This window comes from Dasypus novemcinctus, chromosome 26 (genome assembly GCF_030445035.2).
Source record: "Dasypus novemcinctus isolate mDasNov1 chromosome 26, mDasNov1.1.hap2, whole genome shotgun sequence".
Lineage (NCBI taxonomy): Eukaryota > Metazoa > Chordata > Mammalia > Cingulata > Dasypodidae > Dasypus > Dasypus novemcinctus.
In genome coordinates this window covers 5,380,046-5,394,792 of record NC_080698.1, presented here as the reverse complement: position 1 = coordinate 5,394,792, position 14,747 = coordinate 5,380,046, and the positions used below count along the sequence as shown (strand labels likewise).

The window sequence follows — 14,747 nt, the reverse complement described above, 5'->3', positions numbered from 1 at the left end:
TGCCCGCTTGTATTCTTGTCAGCGCCACTGGGAATCTGTGTCTCATTTTGTTGCATCATCTTGCTGCATCAGCTCTCTGTGTGGGCGGTGCCATTCCTGGGCAGGCTGCACTTTTTTCATGCTGGGCAGCTCTCCTTATGGGGCGCACTCCTTGCGTGTGGGGCTCCCCTACACGGGGGACACCCCTGCGTGGCACAGCACTCCTTGCATGCATCAGCATGGTACATGGGCTGGCTCATCACACAGCACAGGTCAGGAGGCCCTGGGTTTGAACCTTGGACCTCCCATGTGGTAGGCAGACGCCTTATCCGTTGGGTCAAATCCACTTCCCTTATTGTCTTTTTGGTGTTGTTTTGCCATGTGGGGTCCTGTGCCTCACCATGTAGGTCTGGGACGCTTTTTTTTCTCTTTTTAGCAGGAGGTCCCTGGGATTGAACCTGGGTCCTCCATATGGTAAATGGGAGCTCAGTTGCTTGAGCCACAGCTGCTTCCCCATAATATCCTCTTATGAACCTTTTTATTTCTGTGGGATCAGCCATAATTTCCCCCCTTTCATTTCTGATTGTATGTGTTTGTATCTTTATTTTTTCTTCGTTAGCCTACCTAGGGGTTTGTCAATTTTAATCTTCTCAAAGAACCAACTTTTCATTTAGTTGATTTTCTCTATTGTTTTACTCTTAATTTCTTTTATTTTTGCTCTAATCTTTATCATTTCTTTAATTCTGTTTGCTTTGGGATTGGTTTGCTGCTGTTCTACTTTCTCCAGTTGTTTAGTTAGATCTTTGAGTTCTTTGTTCTTATTATTTTTTAAATATTTTTAAATTTCTCTCCTCTTATTCCTGTTGTCTGCTCTTTGTGTTCATTCACTGTATTCTTTTGCGTCCGCTTGCATTATCCTGTTACACTGGGACTGCTTCTCTTTTTTGTTGCGTCATCTTGCTGCATCAGCTCTCCATGTATGAGGTGCCACTCCTGGGTGGGCTGTGCTTTTTTCACATAGGGCAGCTCTCCTTGTGGGCCCATTCCTTGCACGTGGGGCACCCCTATGCAGGGGCTCCCCTGCATGGCACGGCACTCCTTCCATGCAGCACCATTGCATGTGGGACAGCACACCACACGGGTCAGGAGGCCCTGGGGATTGAACCCTGGACCCTCCATGTGGTAGATGGATGCTCTATCAGTTGAGCCACATCCGCTTCCCTTCTTTATGTTTTTAAAGATTGATTTATCCCATCTTTCTAACCCCCATTGTCTGCTCTCTGTGTCCATTCCCTGTGCTTTCTTCTGAGTCTGCTTATCTTTTCTTTAGACAGCACCGGGAACCGACCCCAGGACTCTCTGGAGTGAGAGAGGCGCTCATTCTCTTGTCCAACCTCAGCTCCCTGGTCTGCTGCATCTCTTGTCTCTCCTCTTTGTCTCTTTTTGTTGCATCATCTTTCTCTCGGGCCAGCTTGCTGCACAGGCCAGCTCGCCATGCAGGTCAGCTTGCCTTCACCAGGAGGCCTTGGGAATCAAACCCTGGACCTCCCATGTGGTAGACGGTAGCTTTAGCCACATCCACATCCCTATTCTTTTTAAATATAGGCATTTAGGGCTATAAATTTCCATCTCAAAACTGCCTTTGCTGTATACCTTAAGTTTTTGGTTTTTTTTTTTTTTTTTTAAGATTTATTTCTCTCCCCTTCCCTGCTCCCTGCCCCCAGTTGTCTGCTCTCTGTGTCCATTCGCTTTGTGTTCTTCTGTGATCGCTTCTATACTTACTAGGGGCACCGGGAGTCTGTGTTTCTTTTTGTTGCATCATCTTGTTGCATCATCTTGTTGCATCAGCTCTCCGTGTGTGTGGTGCCATTCTTGGGCAGGCTTCACTTTCGTTCATGCTGGGCGGCTCTCCTTATGGGGCACACTCCTTGCGTGTGGGGCTCCCCTACGTGGGGGACATCCTGCGTGGCAGGGCACTCCTTCCGTGCATCAGCACCGCTCATGGGCCAGCCCCACACGGGTCAAGGAGGCCCGGGGTTTGAACCGCAGACCTCCCATGTGGTAGGTGGATGCCCTATCCATTGGGCCAAGTCTGCTTCCCTACCTTAAGTTTTGATCTCATTTCATTTGTCTCAATATATTTACTGATTTCACTTGCAATTTCCATTTTGACCCACTGATCATTTAGGAGTGTGTTATTTAGTCTCCACACATTTGTGAATTTACCTCTTTGCTGTCTATTATTGATTTCTAGTTGCATTGCATGATGATCTGAGAAGGTCCTTTGTATAATTTCAATCTCTTTATATTTATTAGGAGCTACATTGTAACGTAATGTGGTCTATCCTGGAGAAAGATCAGGGGCATTTGAGAAGAATGTATAACCCGCTGAGTTTGGGTGCAACGTTCTGTATATGTCTGTTATGTTCAGTCGTTTATCATATTGCTCAAGGTCTCTGTTTCCTTGTTGATCTTTTGTCTAGTTTTTCTATCTAATGATGTGAGTGGTGTTCAAAATCATGAATAACTACAGTTGAGATGTCTGTTTCTCTCTTCAGTTGTGCGAGAGTTTGCCTCATGTATTTTGGGGCACCCTGGTTAGTTGCATAGATATTTATGACTGTTATATCTTCCTGGTGGATTGTCCCTTTTATTAATATATAATGGCCTTCTGTATCTCATATCTTTTTTGCATTTAAAAGTCTGTTTTGTCCAATTGGTATAGCTACCCTGTCTCATTTTTGGTTACTATTTGCGTGGAATATCTTTTTCCAACCTTTCATTTTCAGTTGGTTTATATCCCTGGGTCTAAGGTGAGTCTCTGGTAAGCAGCATATGGGTGGCTCAGGTTTTTTATCCATTCTGTTGGCCTATATCCTTTTTTTTCCTTTTTTTTGAGTTACTGGGACCAAGGATTGAACCCCAGACCTCATTTATGGGAAGGTTGTGCTCAACCACTGAGCCACATCAGCTCCAAGCCTATATCTTTTGACTGGGGAGTTTAATCCATTCACATTCAATAATATTGCATTATTTACTTCCACCATTTTATTCTTTGGTTTTCATATGTCGTGTCTTATTTTTATGTATCTTTTTACTCTTCTTGCTGTCCTTTCTGCTATTCTTTCTTTTATACTCTCCTCCAAGCCTCCCTCTCCTGTCTTTTTATTTTAGGCTTTAAGGGTTCCTTTAATATTTCCTGCAAAGGTAGACTCTTTTTTAAGAATTCTCTTACTTTCTGTTTGTGAATATTTTATACTCACCTTCATATTTGAAGGACAAGTTTGCTGGATAAAGAATTCTCAGCTGGCAGTTTTTCTCTCTTAGTATCCTAATTGTATCATGCCAATATCTTCTCACCTCCATGGTTTCTGACGCATAATCCATACCAAGTCTTGGCGTCCTTTGTATGTGATGGTTTAATTCTTTGCTACTCTTAGAATATTCGCTTTATCTCTGACATTTGACATTTGTTAGGTCTGTTTGGATTTATTCTGATTGCGGTACACTGCACTTTTGGACGTCTTTTGTGAGAGTTGGGAAATTTCCAGCCATTATTTTTTCTCGAGTATCCTTCTGCTCCTTTTTTCTTCTCTTCTCCTTCTGCAACTCCCATGGCATGTATGTTGTGCTTCATGTTATCATTTGACTCTCTGAGCCCCTGCTCACTTTTTCCCATTCTCTTCTCTGTCCTTCTGTGTCTTCAATCTGTTCTGTCCACTGTGTCACTTATTTTTTCTTCTGTCATCTTGAGTCTGCTGTGGTATGCCTCTAAGGTTTTTTTTTTCCCTAATGTGTTTTTGATCTCACCTACCATGTCTTTTATTCCCATGAGTGCTGTTATTTTTTTATTTGGGTTTTGGAATTCTTCTTTGTGCACACTCAGTGTCTTTTTGATGTCCTTTATCTCTTTAACCATATTGTTTTTCAACCCATTCATTTGATTTTGGAAATTTGTGTGAATCTCATTTGATTAGTTGTCTCAAATCCTGTGCCTCATCTGGGGCTTTGATATATTCATTTGCTTGGGCCATTTTCTCTGGTTTCTTAATATGGCTTGTACTTTTTTGCTGAAGTCTAGGCATTCTGATTAGGATGATGAGTTTTCTTTCTTTGATGCTCAAGTTCTCTCTTTCATAGGGATTCAGTGGTGGGAGGCTTTGTGTTACTGCTCTTCTTTGATTCTTGATTCAACCTGTTCTAGGTTTTTAGGGTTGTCCCTGTTCGTTGGTAAAATCTGGGCTATGGAGAGGAAGGGCCTTGGGAAGGAAGGCTGTAAAGGCTGTAAAAAACTTCTTTCTTTCTTTTTTTTTTTTTTAAGATACCGGAGGCCAGGGGTTGAATCTAGGACCTCGTATGTGGGAAGCCAGTACTCAACCACTGAGCCACATGGGCTTCCCAGAGTTGGGTTTTTTGTTTGTTTTACTTGTTGTTTTTGTTTTTTCAGAAGGCACCAGCAACTGAACCCAGGACCTCCCGTGTGGGAGTTGGGTGCTCAGTGGCTTAAGCCACATCCACTCCCCATCCTATATCTTTTTCTTTTTCCCCTGAGACGGCTCCCTCATCTGTTTGCTTGTTGTTGTTTTCTTTTTGTTTTTTGCTCATTGTTTTTGCTCATTGTCTGCTTGTTTGTCTGTTTTTTCTTTAGGAGACACCAAGAGCTGAACCCGGGACCGCCCATGTGAGTGGTGGGCCTCAACTGCTTGAGCTACATCCGCTCCCCCATTCTGTGTCTTTTGAGGTGTTGTTTATAAGAGAATTTTCTGTTCTTGCCAAAACAATGAGATAGTAAAAAATGACCTAAACATAATGTACAAAAGGAAGTAAAGTACACCATAATTACAAAATTGCAACTTGTTTGTTCAGAGCCATATGCAATTGAAAATCAATGAAAACCTTGCTAAATGAGCAGAGAGCGCCTAAATGATTGGAGGGTAGTTGGAAATTACCAAGCAAAAAACTGGGACAGGGATAAAGCCCCCTAAATTCTGAAAAGTTACCAGAAATGTTCAAGGTGCATTTAAAGTTACAGAATCACCAAATTACTAAAATGTGAAAAACCAGAGCCTAAGAAAATTTGTCCCTAAATTTGGCTGGCCATGCTTCAGTATTATTATTATTGTTTCTTTTTTCTCCCTTTAGTAGGATTTTGGAGGAACAGGAGAAAAATGATTGTGATCAGTTCATCATCTTTCATCTGTAGCTTAGTATCAGAGGTTTAGTGGCCTCAGGCTCCTATTCATCCATCTCAGTAGAGAGAATGTCTTGACCACAGGACAGAAAAATGGTCCTATATCCATCTATACATCAGGGACAGGCTTGCCCCTGAGACCAGCAACATTTGAAATCCAGAGCAAAGGCCTCCTCTTTCCTGGTCTCTTCTTGGATGGGCCCTGCCTTTTTTTTCCCCTTCCACCTGAGGCTTTGCCTTCTGGTTCCATGGCTGGCCCTCTTAGCAGTGTTAATTTTTCAGCCAGGGTTATAATCTAGGAGTGGTCCTGCCTCCCCAGGCCACCTTACAGACCAGGGCCTGGAGCGGCCTCACTCGGGACAGATACAGCCTGACCGAATATCTGCTGAGAACCGTTATCAGTCTGACTCTCAGGGACAAATTTCTTCTCTCTCATATCTGAGTTTCCAGCTAGGGGTGGGGGTGAGGGCTTAAGAAGGTGTCGCTGCAGACCCAGAGAACCGACAAGCGCTGTTACTGCCTTTACAAACGTCCCCTTCAGCTGAGCTGGACTCTCTCCTCCTCACCCCCTGGCCTGCCTTACCCATCCCACGAGAACTCAAGGAGGCAGAAGACCGTGGGGCTTCAGGGTTGGGGGTCCTCCCTGACCTCTCGTCTCCTCCTTCCCCAGGTGCCAGGAGATAATAAAGGGCCTGTGTACCCCTCCCTGGGCTTCTGTTCCCTAGAGACTGGCTATATGGACTTTTTTGGCTTTCTGATTCCCACGGGGATCGTCTCACAACCATTTCTTCTTGCCAGGACCCAGTCCCGGCCCAGGGCCCAGCCGTGCACTGGATGGGTACAGGAGCCCTGCGAGACACACAGATCTGGCCTCCTGCCTTGCTTCTCCAGAGCAGCCCTGATCTGGGCGACCACCTGGAGCCTCCCTGTGGAACAGGAGTGCGTGACTTCCTGGCTGAGCCATCCGGTACTTGCCCCCTGGCTCCAAGACCCCAGCCTTCTGCCGCACCCCCTGGATCTCCTGTCGTGTTGTCTTTTCACCATCTGTCCTCTCGTTAGAATCATTTTCTGTCCTGGCCCTTACTCTGTGTCTTCCCTACTGCTTCTGTGTCCCAGGCCTGGTTGGCTCTTCCTCCTAATGCATCCACACTCTGTCCAAACTCCCTGGCCCCTAGTGGATGCTGCGGAGATGTTAGGTGGGTGTTTAGCAACAGTCCATACCTGCTTATTGGCCCAGGAGTCCACTGTGTGGGAAAGAGTGGGCTTCTTGATGGGGTGCCCAGAGCTGGGCTGTTCTCTCATGGCTATTTCTTTTTCCTCAGGCCCTTCTGCTGCCCAGGTGCCTGACCTTGACCCGAGAGAGGGATGCCCGGGAGACCAGGTGGTGGCAGCCGGGCCCCTGACAGTCCAGCCCCAGGTGAGGTCCTCGAGTCCTGCTTTCTATCCCAGGGATGCTACTTAGTGGTAGTAGCTGCACTTCCCCCTTGTCCTGGGTTTCTCTGCTCAGTGACATGATATCCAAAGGCCCACATCCGATGATCCCTCTCCAGCCCAGAGCTCTTCCCCCGGACGATGGGCTTCTCTTTCATCCTTGCCAGATCTGCTCCCTTGGAGTTAGCCCCCCTCCCTTGCCCCCTTCTGAAAATTCCCTCCTAAAACTGGCTTTTTTTCAGGAGGCCCTGACTTTCAAGGATGTAGAGGTGACCTTCACCCAGGATGAGTGGGGCTGGCTGGACTATGGCCGAAGGAACCTGTACAGGGATGTGATGCTGGAAAACTATAGGAACGTGGTTTCTCTGGGTAAGACAATGAGGCCTCAGTGCCTCTGTCCACCTTTACTTCTGCCTTCATGGTGTTCATTGTGGCGCATTGACAGGATCCTGCCCTGGCTCTGTAACTCCTAACCAGATCATTTAATCTATCAGCTTCAGTCTCTTCTTTCAAAGAGCAGGGATAACAGTGTCTGTCATGATGGGCTGTTGTAAAGATTAAAGATAGCATGTGTCAAGTACCTAGTCTACATAGGCGTTCAAAAAATCTTGGCTAAGGGGAGGGGGTAGAGTATGTGGGAATCCCCTGTATTTTTGATGTAACATTAATGTAATCTAAAGCTTCTTCAAAAAATTTTTTTTAAACAGAGGGAAAAAGACTATTGGCTGGTTTAACTGATTGAGTTGTCATGGTTCCCGTCTCTGGAGAATCCTAGGGATTCTTTGGGCTGTGATCTCTCCCAGCCTTTAATCTCTGGTCAGCTCCACCAGAAATGGCTGTGTGGGCCTCCTGCCCACATTTCCTCCACAAGGGCTTCAGCATGAGAGGGTCCTGGGCGTAGTTCTGGGTGATTTACCTCCTCCTGCCTATCCAGTTCCCCTCTCTTTGCAGTGGGGTTGTTCCCCAAACCTGCTTTGATCTCCTGGCTGGAGAGCAGGGAGCCCTGGGGCTTGAATGTCCAGGAAACTCAGCCTGCAGAGAATCCAGACGCTGCCCCTGCAGGTGAGTTCCAGAGAGCCACCCGGCATCCTGCTCCTTCCTTGTCTGCTCTGCTTTTCTTAAAGTCCTGTATACCAGATGAGTCACTAGAGACGGGCTTCACTGTTTGCTAAAAGGAAGGTCTTTAACAGTGGTGCTCAGGGGTGCTGGGGCTCTGGGCTTACCCCTGCCGGCCTAGCCTCTCAGTGGCTATTCGTTTCCTGCCCTTTCCTTCCCCAGTTGCTCTCTCAGTAGCCGCTCTTGCCCCCAGAGAGCTGCACTGTTCCGTACGTTTCCACTCCTTCCCTTTGCACCTGCTGAGTTTCCTGTGCTCGCCCCATCCTCTCCTGGAGCCCTTGTCCCCCCCTGGTCCTCGTCTCCTCATCTTGCTCGGGCCTCCCTCTCCATAGGCCTGACCTCCCGGTCTTGGAGCCAGGCCCTCCGCGAGCCCTGGCCCTCGGACGGGGGCACCGCCTCAGCTGCTGCGCCACGATTCCCCCCCCCCCTCCTGCCGTTTCACAGTCCCCTCTCAATCTTGTACGTTCTCCATCTGGACTTGGGATCTGTGTATTTCTAGCTGCAGTGCCCATCTTGCCTCTCCTCCTCCCTTCCCTTCCATGTGGTACATTCTTCCATGTTTTGCCTTATCCCTGACTATTTGTCAAGATGTTAGCAGTCATGCAAGTCTCACTTCGTGGGGCAAGGCATTGTCTTGTCTCTTAGTGCTTTCTGTGGTTCCACATATGGGAAAAGAGTACATTCTCCTGTGTTTGCTTTTGTGGCAGGAGGTGAACTTCAGATTAAGGCAGACAAGATCTTGAAACACGAACCTTTGGAAGAAGCAGAAACCTTGGCTGTGTCGTCAGGCTGCCCTGCACTGAGTGTTTCTGAGGAAACAGGGACCAGAGAAACTTCTAGACAAGATTGCAACTTAAAGGGGCACTGGGGAGACCTCACAGGAGAGAGCATTAAGCAAAAAGAGGCCAATTTCAGCTATGTGACAGGAAAAGAATCTCAGGAGCCGGGAGGGTGTAATAGTCGTGATGTAAAACAGGTTACATACTTGAGAATTCCTGGAAGAAGAAGATCCCTTAAACGTGGCTATGGAAGACACTTCAGACTGAATTCACATCACTTTGACTCTAAGGAATATGGGAAAGGGCTCAGACACATGAACGGGGGCGTTAGCCTATATCAGAGAATTCACGTTGGACTAAAGGGGAATGAAAAGGATTCGTGTGGGAAAGACTTCAGCCTTAGCTCTCAGCACCAACAGGGGCAGAGTCTTCATGCAGTGGAGACCCCGTATAAGTGCAGCGACTGTGGGAGGACCTTTAGTCTCAGTTCCCATCTTGCCTGTCATCAGAGGCTTCACACTCAAGAAAAACCATTTACATGCAGGGTGTGTGGGAAAGCCTTCAGGTGGAGCTCAAACTGTGTGCGACACGAGAAGATTCACACGGGCGTGAAGCCTTATAAATGCAGTTTATGTGAGAAGTCTTTCGGACGCCTGTCAGCCTACCGCCTGCACCAAGAAACCCACACCAAACAGAAATGTGTTGAATCTACCCAGTACGGGGAACCTTTTACCTGTGGCTCAGGGTTGGGTCATCATCTGAGAGGCCACAGTGGGGAGAAACCCTTTGACTGCAGCCAGTGTAGGAAATCCTTCCATTGTAAGTCGTACGTTCTCGAGCACCAAAGGATTCACACCCAGGAGAAACCCTTTAAATGCACCAAATGCAGGAAAACCTTCCGGTGGCGGTCCAACTTCACCCGCCACAGAAGACAGCACCAGCTCTACGAGCAGGACAAGTGCAGAAACGAGCTGAGGCAGGCGGGCTGCGGGCAGCCCCCGAAGGCCGCCCCCGTGGAGAAGACCTTCCTGTGCCAGCAGTGCGGGAAGACCTTTACCCGGAAGAAGTCCCTCCTCGATCACCAGCGGCTCCACACGGGCGAGAAGCCGTACCAGTGCAGCGACTGCGGGAAGGAGTTTGCCTATAGGTCCGGCTTCATGGTTCACAAGAAGAAGCACGCCCTAAAGAGGAAATCTGAGGCCGGGCTGCCCTTTAGTCAGGACCGAGGGTTCCCAGCTCCTCAGAGCAGCGACCCCGCGGAGGAGCCCTACCGATGCGGCCAGTGCGGCAGAGACTTCCGGAACCGCTCCTTCCTGCTCATCCATCAGAGGGTTCACACCAGGGAGCGGCCGTACGAGTGCAGGGAGTGCGGGAAGGCCTTCAGGTGGAGCTCTAACCTCTCCCGGCATCAGAGGATTCACTCTCTGGGGAAACACTACAAGTACCGTGAGTGTGAAAAGACTCCAGGTCTCCAGTCGAAAATCCTCACCGGCGAGAAACCTTTCTGGTGTCAAGAATGTGGGAAAACCTTTACCCGTAAAAGAACTCTTTTGGATCATAAGGGGATACACAGCGGAGAGAAGCGCTATAAATGTAACTTGTGTGGAAAATCTTACGACAGAAATTACCGCCTTGTTAACCATCAGAGAATCCACACTAAAGAGAAACCCTTTAAATGTCAGTGGTGTGGGAAAGATTTCATTGGCAGGCACACCCTCTGTGTTCATCAGAGGAAGCACAGCCGCGCGGCGCAGTCTAAAAGCAGCCCTTCTGGGTTATTTTCCTGCCAGGACCCGGAGGTGAGTTTACGGGAGGCCAGACCAAGCCAAGAGAAGCCCCTTGAGGACTGTGGAGACACTTATAACCAGAGCTCCAGGTTGGCCAGTCTCCAGAACAAACCCATTGGTATAAGTTGCCACAAATGTAATCTGTGTGGGAAAACCTTTAAGAAGAGTTCGCAGCTCATTAGCCACAAGAGATTTCATACCCGAGAGAGACCCTTCAAATGCATGGAGTGTGGGAAGACCTTCAGGTGGTCTTCGAATTTGGCTCGGCATATGAAAAACCATATTAGAGAGTAGCCTGGGCCTGACGGTGTGTGGGGGAGGTGTCCCTGGTGTCCGTGCTGAACAGCCTTTCCCTGTAGGCAGTGGGGAAGGAGCCTCCACGGCGGGCCTCGCCCCTCCTGCCTTGGAAGATAGTGGCAGAGAAGCCTGAGCATTTACAAACTGTAGGGAGTCCCACACACCGTGAGCAAGACCCTGGGCACAAGCAGGCTCAAGTCCCCAGGACCGGCCTCTGCATGGTGGCCCAGAGCTTCCCAGCCAGCTCTCCCCACCCAGCTTTGAAGGGGGAGGCCGTCGCCCTTTGCGACTGAACTAAACGCCTGGGGCGTGGGGGCTGTGGCTGCTGCAGGGCCAGGGGGAGCCGAGCTGCCTTGAGCGCGGCCTGCGTGCGGCCTGTGTCGTGCGACCTGGAGCAGCAGCTTCTGCATCAGCAGCTGCTTCCAGGCCAGAGGCCTCGGGGGTCCCCGCTGGGGCCTCAGCTTTCCTCGCTGGTCCTGGAGAGCTGCTGTGGGTTGACAGGTGGGGGAGAACGGGGTGCCGGGCTCCGTTGCCTGGAAGATGGAACTGGCCCAGCGCCCAGCGCCGTCTCCAGCCCCAGGGCTCCACGGCAGAGTCCCTCCGTGCGCTGGGCCCTGCTGTGGGTGCCAGACACCCAGCAGCCAATGGAACAGCTCTTGCAGTGTTTCCAGAAGAGGAGCAGCTGAGATAGAGACTATTGTGGATGTTGGTATGTGCTGACCAGAGAAGGGCAAGAGGGAGTGATGGTTTGGTAGGAAGGTAATGATTTTCGCTATCTGGTCAGGGAAAGCCTCAGCTGAGAAGGGGAAGGTTGAATGAAATCTGAAGGAGGACAGGGGTGAGTCGTGGAGGTATCCAGGGAGAAAGCGTTCCGGCCCTGGGAGGAGGCACTGGGCTGGAGGGGGTGAGCCAGCCAGAAGAGGGGAAGGCCAGGGAGGCGACGGGCCCGGCCGTGAGCACCTCACGGGTCCTCGCTGGCCGGGGGCTGCCTCGGAGGGAGTGGGGAGCCTGTGGACAGTCCTGAATTGAGGAGATGCAGTCTGAATCTGAAACAGTTTCCAAGGGTTATCCACAGACCCGGGGACTCAGGACAATGGTGTGGCTGAGGGTTTTCACCAGCCAGCCCTGCTGCCCGGCCACACGAGCGGGGCTTTGCCGGTGCACCGGCGCGGGTGCCTACTCACCTGCTGCCTCCCCTCTGGGATCTGGTGCTGGCATCAGGTTGCACCCGGAGCTGCCTGTGGCCCTAGAATCAGGCATCCCATCTCTGGCACTGGAGGTGGCTGGGCAGAGGCTAGGGCTGCGGGAAGGGCCGGCTCTGGATTCCCAGCTCAGTGTAGCTTTCCTGGTGGCGTGATCTTGGGCAGGTCCCTGAACCTTTGTGTCTGTCTCCTCGTGTGTAAAACTAGAGCGACTGGTTGTGCTGCTGGCCCGGGGTTGGTGGGCGAGGTCAGGGCTGACCAAGGCTGGGTGGCGGCCCGCCAGGACCGGGCCTCCGAGGGCAAAGCTGGCGTCACCACCGTGGGAACACCCCTTCCCTACCTGTGTCTTCACTCGCCCCAGCCCCTCGTAGAGTTCCTACCCCAGGAGGGGTGTTTTTACTACCATTTTTATAAAATGAGATACACTTATTTTTAAACATTCAAATCCAAGTTTAAAATGTACAAAGAATAAAGTGAAAATCAACAGAAATCCCTCTATGCTGAGGTAAGCTGTTAATAGTTTGGGATTATTCTGGTGCAGTGTCTTCAATAATCGGGGTTTTAGAACCATCTTAGTTATATAAGTAATACATGATGATTATAGAAGCATGAAGTAAAGTAGATTAACTAAAAGGGCAAACTAGTCTGACTACTTGGGGAACTTGTGGACATTCTGGGGTGAGGGGTGTTGGGTCTGACCTCTCCACCCTTCCCTGCGTGCCTGGGCGGCCCTGCCCCTTGGGCACCCCCTCACTGGGGGCCACACCTCTGCTGCTGGCCAGGCCGTCCCTCCTCGAGGCCAGGCCTTCCTCAGCCCTGGCCCTCCCTGGTCCTCCCCCAGCCCACCTCTCCCAGTGCCTGCGCCTCACCCTGGGAGTTGTCTGGGAGGCCGTTACACCCATCACGCAGCAGCCAGAGCTCTCCAGAGGCCAGGTTAGTGCTTGCTTGTCTCTGCCTGGCAGAGGAGATTTGGCACAAAGCTGTCTCTTAAGAAATACAGAATTGAATTTAGTTCAGCTAAGTCAGGAGTAGAGTTTTTTGAAGGGGACGGCAGGAGACATGTCGAGGCCACCGTCAGCCCCTCTGCTGCCTGGGAGCCCTGCTGTGGGTGGTTTGGCGCTGTCTGGCTCCGCTGACAGTGTCGGGCTGTCCCAGTTCTCAGCTTGTACCCGTCTGACCTTGGGGAACATGCAGGCTTCTTCCAGCCTTGCGTCCCTTCTGCTCTGTAAGAGGGACTGCAGTTGGGGGTGGGAGGAGAGCCAGATGGGCCAGAACCATTGCAGTCCAGAGAGGAGGGGTGCAGGCGTTGAGCCAGCCATTGCATGGGGGTAGCAGCACCCTGCACCAGACTGGGTGCAGGCAGGCCTGGGCAGAGGAGACGCGAAGGCAGGTTGATATGCACCTGACACGTCTAGCTGGCGGGGTGTTCTCAAGTCCAAATGGATAACGAGCCACGGGGGTCCGTGCTGCTGTGGGAGTGGAAGCTGTGACAGCTATTGCAGCAGTTGTTTGCAGGGCCTAGTAGGGCTGTGCGTGCTCTACGTGGGGCTGTGCCCCAACCTCTGCGTGACGAGGGCAGGGAGCGTGCAGAAGCTCACTGCAGCGCGGTTTAGGGGGCGCGTTTGGGAGGAGCCCGAGTGTCGGCAGAACAGATCAATGAGTGGGTTGTTTTGGGTACTTTGGAAAATGAATATGAAATAATTCGAGTTACATCTTTTAGCATAGATGAATAAAAAACGATGCTGGGAAAGTTGCAGAAGCGACCTACCATAGACCATTTATGTAAAGTTAAGCATACTGTGTATCTGTGGGCACGTTACTTACTTGTGTTGTACCTTATGACTAAAATGGGATAGTAGTGCAACCTCACAGGTTGATTGGGTGGGGTGTTAATGAAATAATGTGTGTAAAGTGCTTAGACTAGTGGCTGGCATGTCAGCAGTGCTGGCACGTAGCAGACGATGTCATTGTCTTGCACGGTGAATGTATTTTCTGTGGGTACACGTTATATGAAATGAGAGTGTGAAGTCGTGCATTGGAACCATCAGTGTGGAGTCACTGCCGCCTTCTCAGGGCAGGAGGTGCCGAGCGGATTGAGAGGGGCATGGGGGTTTGAAGTGGGTCATATTTCTTTTAAAAAATCAATGCAGATGTGTCAGAATTCTGACTTAACAGAATAAATATTTTAAAGTGTGGACTCTGACATCTTATGATTTTATAGAAATCCAAGCGATGCTACTTAGCATGAGCCACTTAATCTCTGGAGGCATTGGCTCCTCACCTGCAAAAACCAGGAGCCCCACGAATGACTCCGTAAAGGAATGGGCAAGGGCCTGGTCCTCTGCAGGGCCATGCCGCGGCGAGAGAGAGCGGGGTGCTCTCCACGCACTGGGCACTCAAGACCTGTGTGACGGGACTGGAGCGCCATCATCTTTTTTTTTAATTTAATTTTTTAAAATTGTCTTTTAAAAGATACATAGATCACAAAAAATGTTACATTAAAAAATATAAGAGATTCCCATATACCCCACATACCCTGCATCCCATTCCTCTGACATCAACAACTCCATCATTGTGGCACATTCATTGCATTTGGTGAATACATCTTGGAGCCCTGCTGCACCATGTGGATTATAGTTTACCCTGTAGTTGACACTCTCCCCCAGTCCATTCAGTGGGTTATGGCAGGATATATAATGTCCAGCATCAGTCCCTGCAATATCATCTAGGACAACTCCAAGTCCTGAAAATGCCCCCACATCACCTCTCTTCTTCCCTCTCCCTCCCTTCAGCAACTACCGTGGCCACTGTCTAAAGCTCCATCATCTTTAATTCCTCCCTGCCCAAAAAGTGAGTGAAACCAGAAGTAGGCTCGTAAGCCCCTGGGCTCATGAGTGTAATGAGTGAAGGATCCTGTGGGCAGAGATGCTTAGCTGTTCCTCCTGACCCGGTAGACAAGGAGCGG

General features: G+C 49.9%; 1 protein-coding gene across 12 annotated transcripts in view; it reads left to right on the top strand.

The window, feature by feature from the left end:
• Window positions 1-13,977, top strand: part of ZNF445 (zinc finger protein 445) — a 70,521-nt gene extending 56,544 nt beyond the window's left edge. For 7 of the 12 annotated variants that reach the window (XM_058288799.2, XM_058288800.2, XM_071212015.1 and 4 more), the window contains 5 exons: window positions 5,969-6,137; window positions 6,493-6,587; window positions 6,844-6,970; window positions 7,553-7,663; window positions 8,425-13,977. In XM_058288799.2, coding sequence (XP_058144782.1) covers window positions 5,969-6,137; window positions 6,493-6,587; window positions 6,844-6,970; window positions 7,553-7,663; window positions 8,425-10,577 — 2,655 coding nt within the window. In that variant the 3' untranslated portion in view covers window positions 10,578-13,977. Of the gene's footprint in view, window positions 1-4,627; window positions 4,721-5,968; window positions 6,138-6,492; window positions 6,588-6,843; window positions 6,971-7,552; window positions 7,664-8,424 lie in introns of all 12 variants that reach the window. The other 5 variants (XM_058288795.2, XM_058288796.1, XM_058288794.2 and 2 more) reach the window with 2 other exon arrangements.
• Window positions 13,978-14,747: the final 770 nt, after the last annotated feature.